This window comes from Trachurus japonicus, chromosome 15 (assembly GCF_045865225.1).
Source record: "Trachurus japonicus isolate A0001 chromosome 15, Traja_1.0".
Taxonomy (NCBI): domain Eukaryota; kingdom Metazoa; phylum Chordata; class Actinopteri; order Carangiformes; family Carangidae; genus Trachurus; species Trachurus japonicus.
In genome coordinates this window covers 16,406,643-16,431,619 of record NC_140921.1, presented here as the reverse complement: position 1 = coordinate 16,431,619, position 24,977 = coordinate 16,406,643, and the positions used below count along the sequence as shown (strand labels likewise).

At 39.1% G+C, this 24,977-nt stretch overlaps 2 protein-coding genes and 1 long non-coding RNA gene across 4 annotated transcripts; 1 reads left to right on the top strand and 2 right to left on the bottom strand.

The window, feature by feature from the left end:
• Window positions 1–793: 793 nt before the first annotated feature.
• On the bottom strand, window positions 794–7,363 carry LOC146973431 (uncharacterized). The gene is made up of 3 exons (XR_015037755.1): window positions 7,315–7,363; window positions 1,525–1,656; window positions 794–912 (listed from the first exon to the last, which is right to left on the bottom strand). It is a non-coding gene; the product is annotated as an uncharacterized LOC146973431 (long non-coding RNA).
• On the top strand, window positions 6,773–9,993 carry cuedc2 (CUE domain containing 2). Of its 2 annotated transcripts, none has more exons than XM_085799981.1 (9): window positions 6,773–6,923; window positions 7,698–7,799; window positions 7,897–8,040; window positions 8,128–8,189; window positions 8,352–8,485; window positions 8,578–8,745; window positions 8,848–8,912; window positions 9,000–9,060; window positions 9,146–9,993. In XM_085799981.1, the coding sequence occupies exons 2-9, from the start codon at window positions 7,726–7,728 to the stop codon at window positions 9,290–9,292; spliced, it is 855 nt and encodes a 284-aa protein (XP_085656107.1). In that variant the 5' UTR covers window positions 6,773–6,923; window positions 7,698–7,725; the 3' UTR covers window positions 9,293–9,993. The 2 variants fall into 2 exon arrangements, with proteins under 2 accessions (XP_085656107.1, XP_085656108.1); XM_085799982.1 differs by having other exon boundaries at window positions 6,789–6,923; window positions 7,717–7,799; window positions 9,146–9,522.
• Window positions 9,994–11,381: 1,388 nt separating this feature from the next.
• Window positions 11,382–20,271, bottom strand: hif1an (hypoxia inducible factor 1 subunit alpha inhibitor). The gene is made up of 8 exons (XM_085799980.1): window positions 19,759–20,271; window positions 16,104–16,354; window positions 15,349–15,497; window positions 15,028–15,173; window positions 14,784–14,890; window positions 14,072–14,135; window positions 13,872–13,982; window positions 11,382–13,577 (listed from the first exon to the last, which is right to left on the bottom strand). Exons 1-8 carry the CDS (start codon window positions 19,936–19,938, stop codon window positions 13,521–13,523), a joined length of 1,065 nt encoding a protein of 354 aa, XP_085656106.1. The 5' UTR covers window positions 19,939–20,271; the 3' UTR covers window positions 11,382–13,520.
• Window positions 20,272–24,977: the final 4,706 nt, after the last annotated feature.

Here is a 24,977-nt window from a genome sequence, read left to right as displayed (position 1 = left end):
TCTGACCCTGGCTGAGCATTAAGATGACGGTCATTATCTGCCAAGAAATTCCACATGTGCATGCAGGGAGCACCACCACCCCCCTCCTCCCCCAGAAAAAAAAAAAATCAGGCAAATAAACCGTCCACCCCTCTGTAACTGTTTCATTCAAAAGATAACCTCAGTGCTAAAATTTTGGGGGGGATTAATTTATTCTCAGCATATCCTATCGCCATTCATGCAGGATATAAAATCCTAGATTATTTCCTGCTTGGTTAACCTGCATCCGGCCAGTCCCTCTCACAAAGCCATTCTAATGTTGCCATTAGTTATGCTCCTCTGGTGGCCAAAAGATTGATCCCAGAGACTTGGAATCCAATAAATGTGTACATGAATGGCAGAGGGAGATAACACGTTTCTCACAGATAGAGCGAGGGACCGATCAGTGCTGAAACATGATTGGAAAAAGATGATTAATGATATAATATTTGAAAATAACCTAATAATTAAATTCAGCGCTACATTTTTCAGTGGGCTTTTCTTTGCCTTGTTGTTTTTTTGTTTTCTTTTATTATGTTAGGTTTAATATATTATTTACACTTTTCAGATTTGGTATAAACACCACTACTACTGAAAAGCCATAAATCATTACATTTTCGTACTTGTTTGAAAAAATTCAATTTTTTTTAAATATATTTGACAAGAAAAACAAAAAAACATAGAAGGAAGCTGCTGAGTCAAAACAAAAAAGGAAACTATCCCAACAACCACAAGACAGCATGTACTCACTCATAAAAACCAGTGTTGTCACAGACATCATGAGGCTATAAAAGTAGAGTCTTCCACAATAACTGCAGCTGCTGGGAGCCTACAGAGGGGATCTGATAATGGGCCCGAGGGGAAACGACAACGTGCTCAGGGACCAGGGATTGTCTGGAAGACAGATAAGAAGACACAGGAACAGGTTATCAGCTAGTTTATGAGGTGTCACTCTGCTCAAACACTCACCTGTTCTGCAGGAAAATCATAGAGTCGCAAACAGGCGTCCCATTAATTCATGCAGGGATCTCGCTGTTATGGTTCATTTAAATAGAGACAGCTTTTTACACCTTTTAAACCAGGTCGCACACACAATGTTTAGATTCTTTTACATAGAATCTGCTCCATTTTGCACTATATATTTTTTTTTTGAAACAATGAGAACTGAAAATGGCAGTTACACTCAGAAATAATAATATGAAACCTTTGGATTCACAGGAAAAATCATGTCCATGCAGAACTTTTCTTTATCGTCCAGCAAGGTCATGAGAGGAAGTTGCCGGTAAAATGTCTAATTCTGCTTTCAACTTCATGATACAGTATATATGAACTATTCAGTTGTGTCTGTAAATTTCCTGTTGTATGGGGCTTCTAAAACATAAAACAGACCATGGAAATAACACCTATTTAAAAATGACCTAATTTGATTTTAGCAAAACTAATTATTTCATGTCGTGTCTTGTATAGTGTTGGGCAGTGAAAAAAGGCATGAAGTGAGAGAGATACCTGACTCAGACAAATGGAGGCTGACCTGTTGGTACACAGAGGTGATGTGCCCTGTGGCACCACTGGACAGGTGCTTTCCAAACACTTCCTGTGCTGGTGGAGCACGGTGGTGTCAGTGCACCTTGGGCCACTCTGAGAAAAAAAGGACAACACAAAGCATTTATTGACAATATATTTTACACATTATATCACTTCCTATTGCACTTTTTTATAACAATCAGTTGGGTTCATTTATATGAAATTAAAAGAGAGAGCATTTTCCATAATTAAATAGATCTAAATGTCTCTTTTCCAGTGACTTCTTCCATAGATGATAACCATCACCACATCATGAATAATTAAAGAGTATTTTGTTATCATCTTTTAGCAGCTTGTCTTAATGTACAGGGAACATATGCTTACTGAAATGGTTAATTGCAAAATATTTGCAAAAACTTTACTTTGTCGCATCACTCAGGGTGCATTATAGTTTACTTTTACATTAGATAACATAGTTACATGACATGCCTCATTGTGCAGACCACAATGCCTCTAAATCAGAGAGAAATGTTTCTTTCCCTAAAAAAATAAATAAATTAAATAAGTGTATAAACACAGCCCCACTGTAGATTGCTCAACTGCATGGCTACATTCTCCAGATTTTTTATCATTATTCTTTCACCCACATAAATGATCAAAACAAATGACAATCTCTGTGCAAAGAAAAGACGGAGCCCACAAAAGGGAGTCTGACAGCCATTTCCACAACAGATGTTTTTACAGAGGGGTGTCTTCTCTCCACTGAGCAGTCTCACACATGAGAGACCCCCAAAAGCTTCAGAGAAACGTCCAGAAAACCAACATGTAAATTTGTAACTGCCATGTCTCAGACTTGCGGGCCCACGCCAATTTAATGCCTTTAGGTGAAAAAAAAACAAGGAAAATAATAAATATCCGAATATACATTTCAGCGTGGATGATTTAAAAAGGCAGAGGGACAGAATTAGAACTTCAACATCAGAAAAAGACAACAGACAACATTGTTATGTGTTATCATGAAAAGATAAGTCGCTATTGATCCAGATTGTGGGCAAAGGCTGCACTATTGACAGGAAGACAGAATATGTCGGAGGGGCAATATTTCATACATTTGGCCTGTTCACTCCATCACTGTGAGAGGGTGTTTTTCCTGGGCTGTATATAATAACACGTGTGCTCTTTATTTCCCTCAGATCAATGGTAATGCGAGGGGGGCCACATAAGATGGATGCCAGGGGCAGGTTAACCTATCGACTGCTGAACAGAGACACACAAACCAAGACAAGGGAGACCAACCCATTTACTGAGAAGAACCCAATGCAGGTTGTGTTTTTGAACTGCCCTGCTTATTGCACCCATTTGTTGCAGCTTATTATGTCTAACTAAACTTTACTCTGGGAAATACAGAATGTCATTTCGTAGGTTTATCTACTGTATAGAAATCTTTACAGTCGTGTCACTGATTTTCTATTGAATATATAACTCTACAGAGCAATATTAACATTTTTGCCCTAAGTGTAATGGTCTACTGTTTAACCCTGTAGTCCTTGTGTAACCTCTGACTGTGGTAAAAGTGGCCTGGTGACTACTTCCTGGAGACAGGACAGGAGGCAGACGGGAGGGCAGGCTAGCCCTCACAGGTGGCCCGGATCTGGATCAGGTCAGCCCCTCTCCCTCAGACGACCAGCCAGCTAATCTCACCCTCATGCTCCAAGTCTCTTCAAGTCACTAACATTGTGGCTCTTCGATAAAGAATTTAAAAAAAAAGTTTAATTAATTTAATTGAAAACATATGCCAACTTTGATTTCACAAGTGTTGTTAATACTCTACTTTTGTCAAAATCTACACAATAACCCTTTGAATCACACGACCTTCAAAACCAAGCAGAGAGAGGTGAAATGATAAGTAAGCCTTATATTTGATTAAAGATGGGTGATGATTGTGAAGGAAGACCCATATTATAAAAGTTTCAATTAATTAAACTGCACTGTGCTTGAATTCACTCTGTAAATGCACCTTTTGTAATGCCGTGGAACAGATATGTTAAGTGTTTAAAATTTTTTAACAAATTCTCTCTCCAAATAATGTGCTGATCCCATCTCTTCTGCACAGGTGATTCAACTGAAAAATATCTGATAGTTCTGTGCCTTTCTATTGTGGATGCAATGCTACACATTCACTAAGGAAATATAATAAAATCTAAATATGAAGTCACTCTGGCTGAACTGCAAATCGAACGTTAATAGAATAATACTGTTCCGACAGACAGCGCTGAGCATTATTGTCTAAAGTTAGGTAAAGGGTAATTAATTTGGCAGTAAATCATTCAGTGTTTTGGGGACTCTGATGAGAATTGTAAAATTAATTTATTTTTGCTCAGACATCCCCCGGCCAACCCCTTCTCTCCCCCACTCCCCCCACCCCCCATCCCCACTGTCTGTGTGAAAATGGAAATCTGTGCCACCAGTACAATATCCACATTATGTGCCCTGACTCAACATTGTTGCATGACATGCTTGATTGTACCCCGGTATATAGGAGCAGAAAAGAGTAAACATACCATTAGCACATATTAAAGTTTCTCCTCCACTTGCAGCAGCGTGTATAGTATAATGAGTTTGTAAGTTTTTTAATTATTTATTCTCGGAAAAAAAATCTTGTCCTTCTACTTCTGTAAGGAATATGATTTCCACATTCAAACATGCTTTGAATGCATTTTATGAAAACATATCCACTGATTTATTTTATTACCACACTGTTTTAACTCAACTCCCAATGGAAATTTTAAATAATAACGTTGCTTGAGGCTAACAACGCAATGTTGGCCTTGTTATTATTGATGGTATATGTCATTTTGTATTGATCCGGCTTATAGTGTGCGTGTTTGTATCTGATTATCGAATTATTATACAGCTGAATGTTTGCATGTTTCTTGTGATGCGAGCAAGAGCAGGAAAGCAAGACAGTTTCCCAACAGGAATATTTCAATCTTTATCATAATCAGTGGAAGGCTATATTTTTTTATTTGGCAATGGATTCATTTAAAGATAGTTGAAAATACTGTTTGGATAAGTGCATGATTTGAGTTCATGCATGCATGTTCTGTATGTTTCCCTCTCTCACTCGCACATGGAACCAAGATGATAGGTATTGGAAAACAAAAACAAATCAAAAAACTGAAGTCTGACCAAACATTATGACTGTTGTTCCACTTTGGGATTCAAGTAAAACTGGGAGATAATCTTCCTCAACAACATTGGCTCCATTTATTTTGGTGATGGCAACAACCCAGATTTAAGCACTGGCGAACAACTTGCAACTGTTGTGTCTTAATCTTGACTTGTTCTCCAGAACAAATTCTAAAATATAACATTTGTATAAATTATTGTGGGTCTGATTATAGCAATGAATTTCCTTTGTTGTTTTGTTGGGGGGTCTCAACAGCAAACCACCACTCAGGGAAGTGGATGAGGTCCTGGCGTCACTAATAACTCAATGCTGCCACCTAGTGTTGTGGCAATTTTTGATGTAAAAAGAAAAAAAAAACAATGAAATCCTACAGTGTCTGCTTTATTATGCCTATTATGCTTCATATTTACAGCTGAATTCTGAACTGAACAAGTTGAAAAATGTGATTCTGAACAGTTTAATTTTTAAAGCATTACATTTTGTTTAGGTATTAATGCGACACACACTGCACTTAAGATTTTTGCTTTGTCTGTAAAAGTGTTTGTGAAGTTTGAGCCTGTACAGTTTGAACACAAGTGTGATAAAACAGGATACTCAATGTGTGTTATGGCTCAGAGGCTCTTCTCATTGTCAGCTGTTAACACACATGAAGAAAAACAAGATGCTCTCCTCTGCTGCAGATTTTACATGGTCTCCCCCTAGATAGCTCAGCCCCACCTGTCTAGCCATGAGCTCAGGGTTGAAACAGAGTTCAGCCAAGTTGAGAATGGTTCTTGTTTGTTTTATCAGTGGCGTGTACCATATTTCCTGATGAAATACTACAGCCGGCAAGAGATACTGCCAAGGGAGCAAGAAAACAATTGAATGGGCATTAATGATTTACATGTACATATCTGCTATAATACCAACACAGGCGGAGGTAACTGAGAGCAGGCTCTGATGGCATCATTGATGCTGCCTCAGATAACACCTTGATCATCAACTATGTATGGATCTGGCAAAAGATATAAGATAATGTCCCACTGAGAGTAGACTATTTGCTGGCCTAATGTAGCCTAGACCAGTGTTGAGACACCGAGTCAGGAACCGAAGATGAGTCACAGAAACCTTCACATCCAATGAGGAGATTAATCTTAATCAAACATGTGTATGATTGACTATTAAAGACTTGGTTTCCAGTGGAACTTGAGAGGGATTTCACATTTGAGAGAAAGCTGTTCTACTTTGAGCACTTGTTGGACCTATAGCGTTTGTCTTTTTTATTCTGCCTGAGTGTTGCTTCAGTTTTCTAACTCACAAAAACACAGACAAGAAGCTGATAATTTGCTTTTTTGTCTTACAAAATAAAGCACATTGTTGGATTCACTGAAGTTTTATCTGTTACTGTGTGCCTCATATGGGTTCTAACACGTCCATGAAATATGAAATAGCATCCTAGTGTTGACAAAATACCTGCTTCAACGGTGCATATTTTTGTCATATAATAGCTCTTTTATTTAGCATTTTAATTGTTTTTGAGTTCATGTAACATAACAAAACAAATTTGGGGATTTGAATAGGGTTTTCAAGGCACTGGAGATGTAGGCTAATGTAATGAGTTGTTTTTTGACAAACTGTAAAAGGTCACAGAGGTCACAGAGGCCAAGGTGACAAAGTGACAAAGTAAAGGTGACATGCATTAGCCTATCTTCTGTCCAAATCCTCAACAATGTAAATCCTCACAGTGAGAGAGGATCAATCAGGACCAATTTTTCCAAAAGAATTTATATATATTAACCTATGACAGCCAGGTTTATTAGCAGCCACAAAAACGCTCCTCCATGAGAAGCCTAGGCCTAAGAGTTTTTCAGTCAGTAATATTTATCACTTTGAAATATTTGTCTGTTTTTTCATTATCACTAACACACTTCTCACTACCTCTTATCCTCACTCTGATAAGGAGAAAATACATTCAAATCCACATTTACCAACACTTCACACAGACACCGTGTTACTGTGTTTACATTTACAACCAAAGGAAATGACGTGCTAATGTTTTGAATCGTTCGTGCGCGTGCGGGGGCCAACAAGCAGCAACACGGATACAAAAAAAAAGCCTCTGGACCCTCTGCATTGACCAATCTACCACCCCTACTACAATCGGGGGGTAAAAACAAAATTTGAGCTTCATGTCCCCATAGTTTCTGCCGCAGTAAGTTTTTACTCCGTTAAAAGTCTCTCCGACATAAATAAGAACCGAGGGTCGCTTTGGTCGCGAGCGTTAACCGTTAGCTGGCTGTTATTGACGGCTAACAACAAACCACTCAGCTAAGCCGCTAGTTCGCTAACAACGTACAGTTATTTCTGTCAGAGGTTACGAAAATGAAGATTAACGGACAGTGATAATGCCGTGGAAAATACCTGCGTGGGACTGGTAGCTCAAAGAGGCGGATACTGGCAAACGGTGATAGCTTAGCTTAGCCTAGCCGCGACGTTAGCCGTAGCTGTAATGCTAACGCTGTGCAACAAAATCAACGTTAGCATGGCTGATGAACTGCAACAAACGAGTAGTATTCAAAGCTTTTAACTATAGTAATTGTTACCTTCAATTAACCACTGTGTAGCCTAGTCGTGAAGTAGCTTCCTCCATGTGAGTTGTAGTTTCATCCTAGTTCATCTTAACCTTCTAGTGATCTTTGCTGATATGAACTGGCAAGTGTAACTTAAACCAACTAATGTGTTGATGCTTAAGTGGAATTAAATTAAAAGGCTGACCTCCGTGCCGTGACAGCAGTCTCACAAGCTTTCATAACCAGGCTTTCGTAAGAGAAATGCTTTGGTAACCTCCTTATGTCAGCCTGGGTCGGTGGGTGCACCTTATTTGGTGCACGGATGACAACTGGTGTGTTTGGTCACTTGAGGTTTGCTGCCTGTCACTGCCGCTCATTATAAACCAGTCGACCGTCTGCTGTGTCCCCAACTACAGCATTTCCTCTGCTGCACAGTAGAAGACGATGGACCTCCACAAAATCATCCACAGTGCGATGCACGAGTTTATCCAGACTTACATTCCCGATGCAGATCTCAGGTAAGCAGTTTCTAAGTGTAATTTCTTGCATCTTCACAGAAAAGTATAATTCAATCAATTTTACAGTAACTTCTCCTTTACCCTTCCCTGTCTGCAGCGCACTGGATGATGTTCTTCTGTCTTATATCACTGGAGTCCTGGAGGATCTCGGCTCCCAGCAGAGTGTGGAGGAAAACTTTGATGTGGAGGTCTTTGCAGAGATGCTAGAGGCTTACATACCTGGCTTTGCTGAAATTGACAGGTAACATTGTTAATTAAGACCAGAACGCAACATTACTCTGTCATTTGTTGTTATTAAAATATATTTGTTTGTTTTTTAATTTTACAGTGTAAAGGTCTGTGAAATGATGTTCAGCTTGGCTTCAAAACTAGCTACAGCTCGGACCTCAGGTACTGCCTTTTGATTATTTCTGATATATACAGTGTTACCCTTTCTTTATTTCCATATAGTTTTCAATATATCAAAAACAAGCAAAGTGCCACTGTTCGGTATCACCGGTTTAACATGTTTAGTATTCTGTGCTGATAATAACTTGTCAGTTTTCTGTTTAGCTGATGAAGAAAACAGCGTACCTAAGGCAAGCACAGATGATGTTTCATTGAAACTCATCACTATGCCCAGTGACCCTCCACCAGGAAGAGAAACACAGTGCCTTAAACCCCAGACGGAGGGTGCTACTGCTAAGGTGATCATTTCAGTGCACATCAGCACATTGTTTTCCTTTTCTTAATGTATTTGAATTGAGAGGTTAACATGTGTAGATGTGTATATGTCCAGCTACCAGTGTCAGAGTGGGAGGCCCAAGAGCAGCACCTGCTGGAGATGTTTCCCAAGTGTAGTCTGTCGGAGGCTCGTAGTGCCCTGTCTATTGCCAAAGGAGACATGGAGGAAGCTGTGCGCCTTATCATAGAGGGCGATGTTCAACTCAGCCCCACTCCTCTTAATGTGAGTCTCTGCCACAACACACAGACAGTCGTTTTGTTTCAAGTCAGCTGCAGCCTAGCCTACGTTGTGTATGTCTGATTTGATGCTGTCCAACTGCCTCAGGTGAACCATGGGAAAAGTATTTCCTCAGTGGCCGACCACAAACTGAAAGAGAGCATTCTTGAGAAGTAAGTAAGGTTGTTACCATACAGTGGAGAGCAAACATGGCCTCACTACCTTGTTTCCACATTTATGCCTGTGTTTCATCTCCACAGGTACATGCTGGTGGACAGGGAGGATGACAAAAAAACACACCGTCCTGTTGCCCCCAAAGACGTAAGTCTCTGCTTGTACTCTGCTGCTGCTTTATCAAATGCCCTTGACACATTTTAACCTGGGCATCCTGCTGTGATTTCTGCAGGCTCCCAAGAAGCTAGTACGGTACCACGGTAATCAGGTGGTAACCACGAAGGGAGAGCGTTACCAACTCGTGAAGACAAACGAGACTGAGGACATGAAGAAGACGTATGTCAACCTCAAGCCCGCTCGCAAGTACAGATTCCATTGATGACGAGCACAACACTGTAAGAGCAGCTACTGACAATATTGTTTACACTGTTATTATTTATCAAGTCCATTTAGCCTGAATTTGTTAGACCTTTTTCCTACGGAACATATTTGTTAGTTGGTGTCAGTGGCTTATTTGAACAAAATGTTACCATTATATGCCTTGGTTGAAACGTAAAATTACAGTGTTTCAGTTGCATCACTACTCGTTTTAGGAACTTCTGAAATTTAGTGTGATATTTTGATGGGGATGTTGTAACTTGTGTTCCGGTTTGTGTAACAGCCTCACCTACATATATACGTTCTGTCATCTCAGCAGGTCTGATGTTGCACTGACGTTACTGTCCTTTTATCTTCTCTTTTTTTTACCACATCATTTTTTCTTTTGATTTTTATACCATAATTATTTTTTTTGGCATTGTCTTTTCACATAGTACAATATGGATACACAATGATGACATGACGTTATAGAGATGAATCTATTTTCATTTCTGTAAATAAGTTCTAGTGGTGCTGTAAAATATCTTCTGGACATTACAAACCACAACTGTCTTTTTATGTACATATAAAATTTAAATCATTGATGCCAATTTTATTTAAAGTTATATTTTTACATCATACAGGAATAGCGCTGTGAAAATGTTTAGTCAAGCCTTGTGTTTTGGACAATTTGTTGTGCTACAGAATTGTTTTCAGATTAAACCTTTTTAATGAATATTTGTATGCAAGTAGCAACAGCAGTCATCACGTAGGTGTTTGATATGTGGTTGGACACCTTCAGGACAAACTATATACTGATCCACTTCATAGTCCTTGTTAATGATAACACCTATATCATGTTTCTTTAGCTGGACTATGGTATGTATGTTGCTTAATGTCGATTTAAGATCCAGATGTTTTATGATGATGAAGGAGGTTCTGTGTTTCTGAGATAGTTGAGTATTATCTTGTATCATCCTCCTAATAGGTCCACAAAAGAAATCTGTGATTTTTGATTTGTTTAATCAACATTAACATTACATAATATTACTTAGGGTAAATAAAGAAAGGGTATATGCGATAATATGCAACATTTTCCACTGTATAGAACTATTTTTGTTTTTAATTTAGAAAATTGTAATTTCTCAAATGGAAAATCATGTAGTTTTGAAAAGTGAACACAATGACTTCAGCTCAAAGTCAACGAAAAGTGTGGTTTAGAAACTGGCTACTATGACCCAATGGACATGTGACTCCTGAGCAGCCTAATTACGATTAAACAAAGGGCAGCTATCATTTACATACACCTTTGTAATATAATTGTATGGCCTTGTATTATCAATATATTGGAAAACACTACAACTATCAATAAAGTGTTTGTTAGCTAATTTTCTAGCACAGCAAATTCAATTCTCAAGGGTTGCACTGGCTATTACAGCGCTATAAATTCTGGCATAATAAAGCGGAGAACTGTGGTTGCCCCTTAAATGCTGCTGGAGGAATTTTTAAGTTAATTCCAGCAGCAGTCTCTTTATTTTTGATAATAGATGTTTAGATTTGCAAAGTCTCAGATCATGTGTTTTATTGTGAAGAGGCAACGTTTTGTGCTTTCAAAGTCCGTTTACATGATGTTACTGAAGTGGTCCTCTTGGCTCCTTTCATCTCATTTGTGCTCTGTGAATTTAGCTTGGCTTGTGGTTGTTGGTTGTGGAATTTCTGAGTATGATTAGATTCTCATTTCTTGTTAACTGTATATTAGGATAAATGGGTTGGTCAGTTAAAAAAAAAAAAAGATATACCAGCTCTTTATTTATGTTCCTCCTCTGCATCCATTTGGAGCAGCTATAAGCAATTGTTTATGATTGGTGGTATAATATAGTTTCCCTGAGTGTAAATGTAACACAACCCAATGTTGAGAAGATGTGTTGTTACTGATACATGTCATTATCAGCAGCAATGGTGTCTTCAATTACTATACAATGGTGTTACTGTCCAGCATGGAACGGGTTTATTGAAGCTGTTCAGTCACAAATGAGTTTAACCCTTCGCTTTGAGAAACCACTGACGCACAATTTGTAGTAAATAAAAAACTAATTTTTGTAGACTACCACTGATGTTGTATTCTTTGATTTATTCACTCGTGTTGCAGAAGGGACTAATTCAAGAAGTCATCACATCTCTGAGCAGTCATTAAAAACTCAACAGTGCAGAATTTCTCAAACAAAATGTTTTAAATCAGATGAACAAGGTGAGCATATACTGTAAAGTTCAAAACAGAAAACCAGCATCCATCAAATTAAAAAAAAAAACATGCTTCTACCTCTATAAATCCATATCACTCTCACCTTTTAAAGCTGTTGAATGTTTTAAGTGAAAACAAACATTTTGACCGTAAAATAAAAATTAAAAAACTTTTTTTTTTCAATATTAAGTGCCAAACCCACATTAAGCAAGGCACATACAGTAAACGGGGTAAATGTGGCAACAGAAGAGAGATGAAACCTCAGTTTTACATAAGGTAAATTCATTGGAATTGCATTGGAATTAGCACTGTTCGGTGAACGTGCAGTCTGTAAGAAATACATTTGCACCTTATCGGCACTTGAAAAGATGAATCTTAATGATAAACAAACCTTGAAAACCTGCAAATTAAGTGCTTCAACGTTCTTATAGTACACCATTTACTGATTCATCCACATGTCACAAGCAAACAAAGCTATTTGAATATGAGGATAACTCTTAAAGTGGTTTTAAAAGTTGGATTTGCCACGTAATAACATAACATGAAATTATCCTCCCCTTTTTGTTTCATGTTAATTTTTCACAACAGTCTGAGAAAGTACTTTCAACTGGCACAGCGACGGCTATATTTCAAGTTATCTTCAAAATATGGCTGCATGAAAGTAGAAACAAGTGCATTTCTGATTGTTAACCTATAGTAGCAGAGGGCAAGCACAGGTTTTCAGCTGGAGATAGACTTTAGAACATGTTGCAGCAGAATTTAATTTCAAACCTGCTGCATTTAATACATGTTGAATATCTGTATTGTAGAATTATAGTGTATGAACCAGACACATCAAGCTTAACATGCAACTGCAAACTTGAACACTAGATGGTGCACTATGATGCACTTCCATGGCTGTTTTCTGACCCACTCTCAGTGGATGGCCCTGCTAATTCAGTCCTGTAATAACATTTCCCAAGAAAACTCAGTCAGTTCTTCCTGACCTGTTACTGGTATGGAGAGAGAACTCATACCCAATAATGCTCTTGATAACACATCAAATAAAGTCCTTGAAATACAAATCAAACGAGGAAGAGCATAAATAAATAACAGAGCTGTGTACTAGATCCGATAACACAAAGTGATAACTCTGCTAAAATAATTTAGCTGCAAGCTGTCACACATTCCTTCAGCTGAATATATGAACCCCCATCTGTACACCCACACATTATTCTGATCGTATTTCACCACTGTTTTTAATCACTGTAAATGCTGTCCTTTATTACTGTGACTTTGCAACTGAAAATTTTCTCTGACCCCTCCCTGAAATCTATGTCATTCGTGGGCATAGAGATAATGTAGACTTGCACAGATAAATATTCCAAAGACACTTAAAAGACCTGTCGTCTTACTGGCAATAATCCAATCTATTGTAGAACTGTCCTCATGATAAAGACGAGATACAATATGGTCACTCCACATTAAGCATCAAGCCACAACTGTGTTTTTACAAGTATATAAGATTTGTCATGTTTTTAGCTCAAGTATATATATACATATATAGAGAGATATTTGTATATAATACCCATTGATTCATCCATAAGTGGTCAAAATATTGAGGTTGCTCCAGAAGGTACCGATCTCACTTCTTAAGTGACTTAGGTGAGCAAATATACCCAAATACCCATTTTCTTGAACAGTGCAACTGTTGACAGAATACTGACTCACATAAATACATCTGGACTTGAGCCAGAAGGGGAAAAAAAACTTCTTGAAATTGGGCAAATTCCCTTAAGCCGTTCAGATGTTTCTTCTCTTAACACATTTGCAATGACAATGGCACTTGGAGACGACTGAAGCAGAATGGTTTCAAGATGGCCGCTTATTTGCCATGCAGTGATACGTAGCTCCGAAGTCAGGATGCTCATTACACACACACACACACACACACACACAGCAGTCTTAATTCCACACGCATACAGTTTTCCTGAAGCAGTCTAGTTAACATTTTTCAGGGTGGGACTCTTTAACTATGATCCTGTTCATATCGCCCCTTGATCATCGTTTTTAGTAAAGGTCCGACCTACAGGGGAAACAAAAGATCTTGGTTAGGATAGGCTGCTTCATAGAGATACATAACATTGTTTTACTCGTTGTCCCAGACCGTATATATCTTTCCTTTTGTACTAAATCAGGTAAGCCATAAATATTCACTGTAATTGGGTTGCTGGAAGGGTCAGCATGCCCCAGGGATTTGATCTAACAGGTGACCTAGATGTGGAGTTGATGTTCTAGAAACGGGCAATGTGACATTCATGTCTAACTTGTGCATCAGTACACTGATGGTGAGAGAGGAGAGAAAATAAAATGTGTTTACTTCATGTGGGTCTCCAAGTGCTTCTCCCAGCATTTTCTCAATATTTCTCATGATGGCCACCTTCTGATGAGCTCGTAGAGGGTACTCTATCCTCTTGGGTGTAGGGGCGCCCTGATCAGATCAAGAGTCAAACTGGTGAGTGGTTAAGAAGGAAACACAAATGTGTAGCAGGGAAGGCGAGATAATTGAAATGTACCTACTTTGTACCAGAAGTTTACAGTGATCGTCACTCCACCGTTCAACAGTGATTCGATGTGATGCCACCTGAAGAAAAGAAGACAAAATATAAATAAGACCATGTAATAAATGCAAGTGTAAAATGATTTTATCAAGTATCATTTTATTTTGAAAAAGTTTCTCTATAATCTGCAAGTTTGTCATCTAAAAATTATCATTATGTTTTTTATCATTCCTCTAAAGAGACATTTACATCTGAAAATGTATTCATATTTAAGGTTGGCACAGAGTTATGTCAATCTGCTATAATGTTATTTATGCTAATATGCTTGCTAATGGTGAATAAAGCTGCAGGTTTGGGGCTAAGTCTCCTAACTAGTATCTGTGTAGTTCACAGTAGAGCAAGAGCTTGTGCAAGGAAGTTTTCATTGTGCTCATTACATTGCCCCCACCCAGTAAACTCATCAACACACAACTGTGACTATTACGACTATTTCTATTTTGTATTAGTCGTTATGAGTAGTTTAAAATAACACTACACTCAATGTAGATTCATGCGCCCACACATCAGATTCACTAAGAATTATAACTGTTATAACCTTTTATACTAAGACACAGAACGCAGCTGGCAATGTATCGAAGAAACCCAAGGTCCAAGAAATACCCTAAGTTAAAACTAGAGTTGTGTACTAGATCCGAGAAGCAGCATGTGCTGTTGGTACATGTACTTCTTACCAATACATAGGGATGTAGAGCACATCTCCTGGGCCCACAACAGTCTCATAGCCAACAACATTTCTGAAACTGGGAAACCTCTCATAGTCCGGGCTATCGAAATCCACCTAAAGATGAAAGACAAGCACAACATGAACACATTTTGTCGACTGCAGCGGTAACGGAGACAAATTTCATAAAGGTGAGTGCACTAAACTTGATCAAGTCACCAATACATTATCACATTATCAGGTGAATGGCTTACTTGGCTCTGCCTGTCACAGGGGTGATGCACAGGATATGGATAAAGACAATCAAACTGGTCTGGAGGGAAGAGGATGCACCTCTTATGTCCTTTGATCTGTGCAAAGAAGTTCTGCTGTTCGTCGTAATGTGCTGGCGTCACATTGCCTATTGTGAGAGAATATTGATTTTAAAAAATTAAAGAGTAATACAATAAATAAAAGCAAATGCATCTATAGCTAGAAAGGTGCTTTAAAACACTTTAACCAGGCATGCAGACAAAATATTTGAGAGCAGACACTGCATTCCCTGTGCAGCAAATGACTCCTCTTGAAATCCTTACCCTCCATGCCTATGAGCAGCAGGTTAGATGTCAGCTGTCCCCAGTTTCTCTTGGCTTGCTGCTTGTTGATCCAATTCCAGTTGAAACCAAGGAAGTCAACAACGATCTTCTTCCCTACTGTGTCATTCAGGGTCTGCTGCAGATATACTCTTCAAATGCATGAAAAAGGAGACCAGAAAAAAAATTATTAGCCACTCAGTTTAACATTATGGGAGCTGAAACAACTCACAATGCAGCTCAATTTCAGAATCCCTATAAATATTTCTGCAGCATTTAGGATTTGTTTACAAGGTACTTGTGTTTCAGTATATTATATCTCCTTTCAGACGTGAAGAACAACATGACATTGAGGGAAGTGGACAGTGTAAATTCAAACTGATCACAGCCACTGTGAGTGTCAGCGAGTCAAAGAGTGAGTTCACTTCAATAAGTGATATGTGTGTGTGTGTGTGCAGCCAGAGCCGAGTCAGATCACAGGACTGGATTTCGCCCCCGGTTCTCCAGAGTAAATGCTTAGTCATTTGTGCCACTTCCTTGTGCTGCATTTCATTTGAGAGAACGAGAGAAAACACCCTTCACTGTCAACCACACCTGCAGCACAATCACACCCTGATACGTGGGTATTTGTGCTTCAAAGAGATGACTTTGTTTAGGCTCAGTCAGGCAGCCTTAACATAAACACATCTTGCATCATATTCCTGTTAAATGCATAAGTGTGCAGCTCCGACTAAAAGACCATGACAAATAACTCTTACCTCTCCTCTCCTCCCATCTGCTCCGTTTTATGCATTTTATCCACAAATTCTGAGAATTTCATTTCCGTCCGTTGTGATTTGGGGACAAAGTTCTCAAAATTTGCCATTTTCTTCTCATCATAGTAGAGAAACTTGTGTTTTTCAGCCGTGTAAACAGAGAAGTCTCCATTTCCAATGTTCTCCAGGAGGTATGGAATGTCCCATTTGAGAGCTGGATACACAAGGTTTGTGTCTGTTAAAACCACCGGTTCCTGAAAACAAATAAAGAACATTATAGCAGTAATACTACAATAACTTACATTTTAATTGTCCTACACTCTACATATGCACACTTTTCTTGTATTTTTGTACTTTCTTTTATTTTTTACTATTTATATTGTATGATTTGTGATATGGACCTGTGTCTGAAATATATATAATCATGCACTCATGATAAATTACTGCAATACATGTAGAAAGCCTGTATCACTGTTATTTAATATTAATTCTAAAAGTCACTGTTCTTGCTGCATTTACTAATTATCTACAGTGTTTACAGCAGTTTAAAACTGCAATTCATCATCTAAACATAATTACTGCTTATTATTGTTCTTTATGGCATTTTTATTATATTGCACCTTTCCAGATTACATCAACATCATCATTTTCTGCGTGTGCATCGTCTTGATTGTATCAGTGTTTTTCTTGCCTTGAATAACCCTTAAAACAAAGAGGAACCGAGCACGCATAGGCGCAGTACATGGATAGTGCAGTAGTGTGCGGCATTGAACGCACCGCGCCGCGAGGGCTACGTGACAAACTGAACGTAGACGGGTGAGCGCGCTCCCGCTGCCTCTCTCTCTCCCTCTCTCTCTCTTTCCCCCTCTCTTCTCTTCTTTCTCTAGGTTTCACTTTCGCTGAGGCGCGTGGATAGGGGGTTTGTGGTCCCGAGGCGTCAATAAAAACGGTGTCAACAGCACAAAAACGAGCTCCGTCGACTAACTTTAGTGTGTTTACGTGCAGGGACTTCGCTCTTGGCCCACGTTCAGTTCACGCAGCGGCTTCCTCTGGGTCTTTCTCTGTGTCCTCGCGGCTGCTTTACTACGACAGGTCGCACGCGATGCACTTCTGATATCGCTCTTTTCTTTTTTCTCTGTTTAAATCTTTTTTCTCTCTCTCTCTCTCTTTAATGCGCCATCTGGATACGACTTAGAGCCTATATGGACATATTTGAATTTTCCTTATGCCAAAAAATTATTATTAAGATTTTAACCTGTTAAAAATTTCGACTGCACTCATTCAAACTGTGAGTAGAAGCATGAATGAATCTTACTCCTCCACTGTTATGTGGAGGAGTAAGATTCAGTGATTAGATTTTTGTCTTTTCTCAGAACAGCTCAACTAGTAAAAGCAAAAGGTATGAGGAGGAGGCAAATTATATTTAAATAGTGCCCCTACATTACAGTAGCAGGAAAGTAGCATTTATGGTCTGGTACGTGCAATACTGCAGTATGTGACCGATGTGACAATGGGGCTGCATTATTTACCAGAATACAAACAAAATTGCAATATGGCTATTATGGGATGTAAACAATCCCCTTAGGTCTTCCACAGAGCAACAGCCAGACCACACTGTGCAGCAGGAGCTCAGTAGTTCTTGCTGTGGGAGGTGGGACTGTTCAGTATAATCTCTGCTGGGCCTTCCCCACTACATGAGAGATGTCTGGAAACAATGTTTACAGGTCTGCCCTGATGCAGACTCAGGAATTTAAAGTTCTCCACCCTCTCTACCTTGATAATATTTATAATATTGCATCATGGTACAGTAACAATATTATTCTGGTACCCCGGTCCCTCATCATGACCTTCTCTGCAAACTCCAAGCTCTAATCATGCATATCACATTTAAATGCAAGTTATCAATGTCAAAGAAAAGCAAGAAAAGTTCCAATATAGTCAAAGCTGCACTGGCTCAAAATTAGGGACATCATTACAGCAACAACTTCCTTTCTTAAATATAAAGAAGCTCCCGGTTCAGTAGTGTGTAAAAAAAAATTTCACTGAACCTGACTCACATTTGAACACCATACATTTTAAATCCAGCACATGGGTTATGTAATATTGTGGTGTCACTATCCTTGTAAGCCGTATGTCAAAAGCTGAAATTTGTCATAGGTTAGTGTGCGATACAGTCATTAAAAGTGGTCACTGATGCAGGCTATTTTTATTCCTGTGCACACTGCTGGTGAATAGATAAAGCAAAGAGGTCATTTCATCCAATGCAGGACAGAATTTTCTATGTTTTAGTTTAGCCTATATCTGGTTCAGACACATTCACATGTATTAGGAGATGATCTACCCTGCTCTATGTGAACATGAAAAACTTAGAAAACCAGCAGATTTTTTTAAATCAAAAAGAGCACATGGATACCAGTAAAGTACTATTTTAGCACCAGTCAAGGAGTTCACCATTTAACAAAGGTCTGTCCCTTTTCATCATAATCTAAGCCTCTTGTTCAATCCAAAAATATCTTAAAACTAAATGTGTTCCCCTCCATGTTGGGATAAGATAAGAGTCAAGCCATTAGAACATTTTGAGGTGGGGTTAAGTGTTTGTCATGTCCTCTCAACGAGACGTGACAACACATACAGTACCCATGTCATATCACTTCTATGGAGGTGATGTGTAAGACTGCACATTTCCCCACCAGGACACATCTGTGCAAGCTGCCTATTGTCTATGTAAACCAGGTAGACAAGCCTCCAGGGAAAAGCTCTAGCCGAACGCAACAAACATGAAAGATACTAATAAAAGATACAGCAAGGTTCATGTCCCCGAAATGAACAAAATTTGATCATGCTTTTTGTTTTGCATAATTTTATCAGCCTAGATGTTTAATGCATTATGCATACAGAGGATTGTTACTGTCTCAACTTGAATGTGCACATTAAAACCACAGAGGCAACACTTCAGCTGGATTTGTCATAGCCTACTTTGACTACCAACAGCTGTTAGACTCACATGCAGTAGAAAACCTGCAGCTGACCGATCTGTGCTGATCTGAGCAAAATTATGTTAACGAGTATTTGCAAACCAGATGTGGAGAGGCAAAGTACCTGATGTGACAAAAATGACTGTGTAATTCTTTAACTTGAGACTCACTGAGCTTTGCAGTTTTATTACTGTCAGAACAGAAAATATGCTATTTGACTGTCCCAGCAACCATAAATGTGAAAATGTTGAGCTTATCATTACAAAACGTGATTTTAATGTTGACATACTTTTGGGCTGCTGAGATGTCATTCTAGACTCGATGAAATTATACTGAAATAAACGAATTATTTATAAAGACGAACTTGACATCCGATCTATCAAGGAAATAATCGTTGGTTGCATCCCTCGTTTAACATTGTTACTTTCGTTTTCAATACTGTAATCAAAATTAGATAAAAACAAGATATTGATCGCCTGGTGGATTTTGAGTTAATGAGCTAATGTTATTTTCAAGCCACAGCTGCTTGGGTGAACTTCTTATAAGACCAGATTTTAAGGTTGGTTAATGTGAACTGATTAATGCACGTGATTAATTAAGTTTTTGTTTTGTTTTTTTTAAATGATATTGTAAGTAGGCTGCGGTGAGGTAAAAGTTTGAGCAAGCAAACTTGCCAGTCTCACCTCGTTATTGATCAGCATCTCTGCTCGGGGGTCCGTGTGGGACAGTCTGGGGATGGGTTTGGTCGGGAAAGAATATGCCCGGAGCTGAGACTCATCCCAGCCCCGGCTCTGTGCGCCGGAGAAAGCGGCGCCGCCATCGCTCGTGGTCGGATCAGCCTCCACCACGGTCGCTGCTGCCATGGTTCTTCTCTACAGGCGCTGACGAGCTGCTGCTGCTGCTGCTGCTGCTGCTGCTGCCTCCTCCGTCCTCCCCTGTCTCTCTCTCCCTCTCCCCCTCTATCCTTCTCTCCCTCTCTTGCAAACAATGAAACTACCGTCCCGGTACCGTCCTGGCTTTTCTTCCGGACTCTTCCCTCAGCGACGCTACCGACTCAGCAGAGGGAATATCATGCAGGCTTTTCCCATTCAGCTGTTGAATTGGCAAAGGAAATCTGCGCGGTCCTGCCGCCTGCAGCCCTGCTCCGCAGCTCTGTTCCGTGTAGGTGTTTACACGCCGTGTTGACAGCCAGAAAAACTAACGACACGAGCCAAACTCAGGGAAACACTTGAGTATCGGACAGCGACACCCAGTGTACCGGGTGACTGAGTGTTTGTGTTGTAATAACGCGCCTCGGCCACTAGAGGGAGGCATTGCGCTTGTAAAGCATCTCTCTCCATTAGTAATAAACATGTAACCTACTCTCTTCTGCTTTATACATTTCAGGTTGTGGGTGACTGCTGTTAACTATGGGATCGATCCGATAATACCAATACTTTCAAAAGGATCAATAAAAATGTTTACATTTCAAAGTATTACTGTCAATGTATGTATCCACACCACACACACTTGTCACTGTTGGTTTTGCATAAAGCAACAATGGCAGTTCACATGGTTGCAGTGAATCATTCAGCTCGTGCCGTTTTCTGCATGTGACCCCCCACCCCATCCCCTCTCTCCCAGCCTCTCTGTCTCCCACTGTCTCATGCAGACACATGTAGGAATCAAACTCATATAGCCTATAATAGGCCTACTCAGGTATAAATTCTACATTATTAATGTAGAATTGTATGTATATTGACCTATGACCTATTGATGATGCATGACAATGCATGATACATCATTACACATCTCTCATCTCTCCACTGTTTGAAAATACTCAGGTATAGCTTTTGATTTTTAAATAGTGTCTATAAAAGTTATGTATGTTGACCTCTGGACAAATCAATCATTGCAGAGACTGATTATGCTTATTTGAAGTTCTCTGATGCTAGTGTAATTAACAAGATTGTGTCAATATGGGGTTTCATTGTAAGACATGTCTCCCCTGACTGATGTGAAGATCTGAAGCCTGAAACTCTATCAGGCCTATTGAAAACACACACACACACACACACACACACACACACACACACACACACACACACACAAATGCAATGAGCAGCAGCGGTGAGACTCAAACACACAAAACTGCATCTCACCAGTTTGCCTTGTCACTGGGAGCCAGCCAGCCCTGATGATGTCTTTCAAATTACTCTTTTAGTAAATTAAGTATTGGTGGGAAAATACCAATGAAATACGTATACAATTTGTACTATTTATCTTATTATTTTAAAGTCAGAATTACTGAATGAACCAAAAAATATAAACATTACAATTTGAATAGGGGATTTGGCTGCATTTAAAAATGTCTATGTCTAAGAAAATAAAAGCATACAACATTTCAGTCAACAACAAATTAAAAGCTGAAAGACTAGCACAAACAGGTGAAAAACCAACGGTCACAAGTTGCTCCCTGGGTTTGAAATTAAGTTTTATTAGGTATGGGTGCAGCACTTTACTTATCTCCATCTTGCTGTTTGTGGGTCAGTGACAGATAAGGGTTGGCACGACGAGCAATTCAGAAATATTACTTTAAAAAGTTGTTTTAAAAGCATGCATCCGACTTGTTAAAATGTACATTTTGTATTCATGTTGGTTTTATGTCATTTGAAATGGCATTTGCACCTTTTTAAAACAAAAATATGACTGAATGCCCTTGAAAATGTGAAATGGTGTAACCACAAAAGAATGATAAACATTAAATATTTTATCCACCTACAGTGGATTTAATTGTATAAATATACTGTGTTTAAAAAATACTGTTTTTTTCTAAATAGTGTGCAACAAATTATGTATAATTTGTCAAGAAACATAGTGTTGCAAAAGGGAATTACATTTACCGGTATTCCACATTTGAGTCCAGGTTCATTTTCCTGGATATTGTCAGATTTTTATGAAAAAATACCAGTTACACCACTTGACACCAAGTCATTGGCCCTTATATAGTCCAGTTCCACTTCGGTACATTTTAGAGGGAAATACTCTGTTTTACTCACATAACCAGTTCTGCTACATTTATTTCACTGCTCTAGTGGCAGATTCAGATCCAGTTGTCACACCAAGAGTTATGCAAAATGTTTCATTTTTAAAGTTTAGAAAGTATAGTAATGCATTGTAATATTTATATAACTAAATATATAATAATAATAATATAACTAATATATAATCACACAAAAGAACCACATCTAGCTTCAGAAGTACTGCATGTTGCACAATAATATGATAACCAGGGTTTGTACTGTAGTTACCTCCACCTTCTTGGTTTTCCTCTCTATGACAAGATATGGCAATGAAAGACTGAACAAACACTTTTGAAACCCTGAGCCAATATTTAACCATGGTCATCATAGTCACGGCATTACTTTATTGACCAGTGGGCGATCACTCTTCATCAGATAGCAGATAGGTGCACACTGTACCTTGCACAGTGGTCTGATCAGCTGATGGAGCCTCGGCCAGTTTCATCAATGTTATTGAACTAGGGTGGGGTACATCAACCACTTGACTTCACTGTGACAAAAGCTACAAAGAGCCATAATGATTGTGGCTCAGAGGAAGAAAGGAATTCCCCAAAATAAATGTTGGTGTAACCAGAGCAGAATAAAATCAGTGTAGTGATAGGTTGTAATTCTGGGTATCCTTCCAGACCCATCTGGGGTTTGAGGAGCCAAGGATCAGTAGTCAACCTGAACCCTTCTGCCTCAACCATTGCCTCTTATATTCCTACAATCTTTGTAAAAGCTGTTAAATCTTGTATGTTTTCTCCCAAGATTTCCACTCCAGGGACCGGTTTGGGTTCCCTGCTGAGTTCCCATGCTCTGTGTTTCCTGTGTAGATCAGTGGGTTGAGTTGATCTGAGCTGATCCCCCTGATGATCCTCTCCTCCCCATTCTTTGGAGATACCCACAGACAGGACATTGGCCACCCTGGTGAGCTCCAAGAAGCCTGTATCTCAACCTGCTGATAGCAACAAAAAAAGAAAAAGACACACAAACACACACCACTGTCATCTTCTCCCCAACAGATGGACTACTGTCAAAACAAAGACTCTCATGAGGAGCTAATGTTATGATGAAACACTTCCCTGATGAGCGCAAGCATCTAATTCCTCGAGCGTGTAGCTGATGCAATGATTACTAACAAGTCAACAGCCACAGATTTCACTCACTTCTGTTCGACACTTAAAGAGCACGTGGTGGATGCACCGCATCTCTGCACTCGTCTGTGCTGGCTTTCTCACTCATTCATACTGACCCTCGCCCCTCCAGGTGTTGTAGGTCCAGAGCCCTTAAGCCATAAATCCTATTAGTCAAGGATTCTCTGAAGCATTACAAGTCATTTTCCCGTCTTTCAGTGATTCACTATCACTCACTGCCTGAGAGAAATCAGCCACCTTGCGTTAAATCAGTATTGTGATTGGTTAGTTTGTCTCTATGTCTGAAAAGTTCAGTCAAAATGTTACAAATAGCGCTCCAAACCAACCTATTAGAATGTGGCATCATTAATCTACCAAAGAGAACAACCCTACAAACCAAACTATCAGAATAACGTTACACATCAACTAATCAGAACATGACGATCAGAACAGAGCTACAAACAAACTGATCATAATAAAGCTATAGATCAACCAATTAGAAAAAGAGAGCATACCAACTTATTGATCAGAATACAGCAACAAATCTCTCCATGTGTTGTATTCCGTTTAATATGATATATCAGTAACACACAAACATTCATTTGGAGTCAAAGACAAACTGATTAGTTTTTGGTGACCAAAGGTCAAAGGTCACAGTCACCTCAGAAAAAACAATTTTAACCTTGTGAGCGTAATATCTCTCAAACTCCTCAAAGAAATCCAGTCTAATTTGACACAAATATTCACTTGGACTCAAGGAGAAACTGATTAGATTTTGGTGGTCAAAGGTCAAGGTCGCAGTGACTGAATAAAATGTGTTTTAAGTTGTAACCCAAGAATTCACACAGCAATTATACATTTTTTAAAATAAATTTCACATAAATGTTAAAGATTTCATAAGTTAAGTGGTTACGGGATATTTCTCTCTTACCATTATTATTATCATTTGTAGCAGTGACGTGCTGCATAGTTTAAATAGAACGCTGTTTAATTAAAACAAAATACTCACCTCTTACCAAAACTGAAAAAAACGAGAACAAATCTCTTTCAATACTGCCACTATTGAATAGTAAAATGCATGTTCATATTTCTAGCAGTAATCTCTGGTGTTTCTGCAGGTGTTCAAACGTCTTATATAAGCTACATGAAAGAAAGCATGCTCACTCTTCCTCTGTGGTGTCGCCTCTCTCCCCGTCACCTCGGGCTCATGTGTTGGTGCAAATTGGATGTGGCAGAGCCAGCCCGAGAGACGGAAGTTCAGACCCCTCGGTCAGAGGCCGTGTCACTCTCTGGGTGGGGGGAAATTGCATGTCTGAGTCACGATCAACATTAGGTGCTGTTTCACACGCTGTCATACCTTGTGCACCATTCAGTTCAGAACTTTAAAAAGTGCCAGAGGCCGTTGTTTTTGCTATTTTTTCCATGTAAGTTTCCCATACATTGCTTAATTGCTGTGTCATCAGTTTGTGTGTTTATGTGTATGCATGTGGTGATTTGTGCATGTGGGTACAGGTAAGACATTTACTGCAGAGGGTGAATCCCTGTATAAAGCTGGACTCTCTTAACTAATCAAAGAAAAACTCAGTCGTTGCAGCCTGCACGTCAACTTTGTAGCAACTCTGTAAACTTAAATCCAAAATATTCTAATTCTACTTTGTACATTACATGTAAAATATTGTGAGCAAACATTTGTACGTGCTTTTGTTGTACTCCCAACCACAGTAA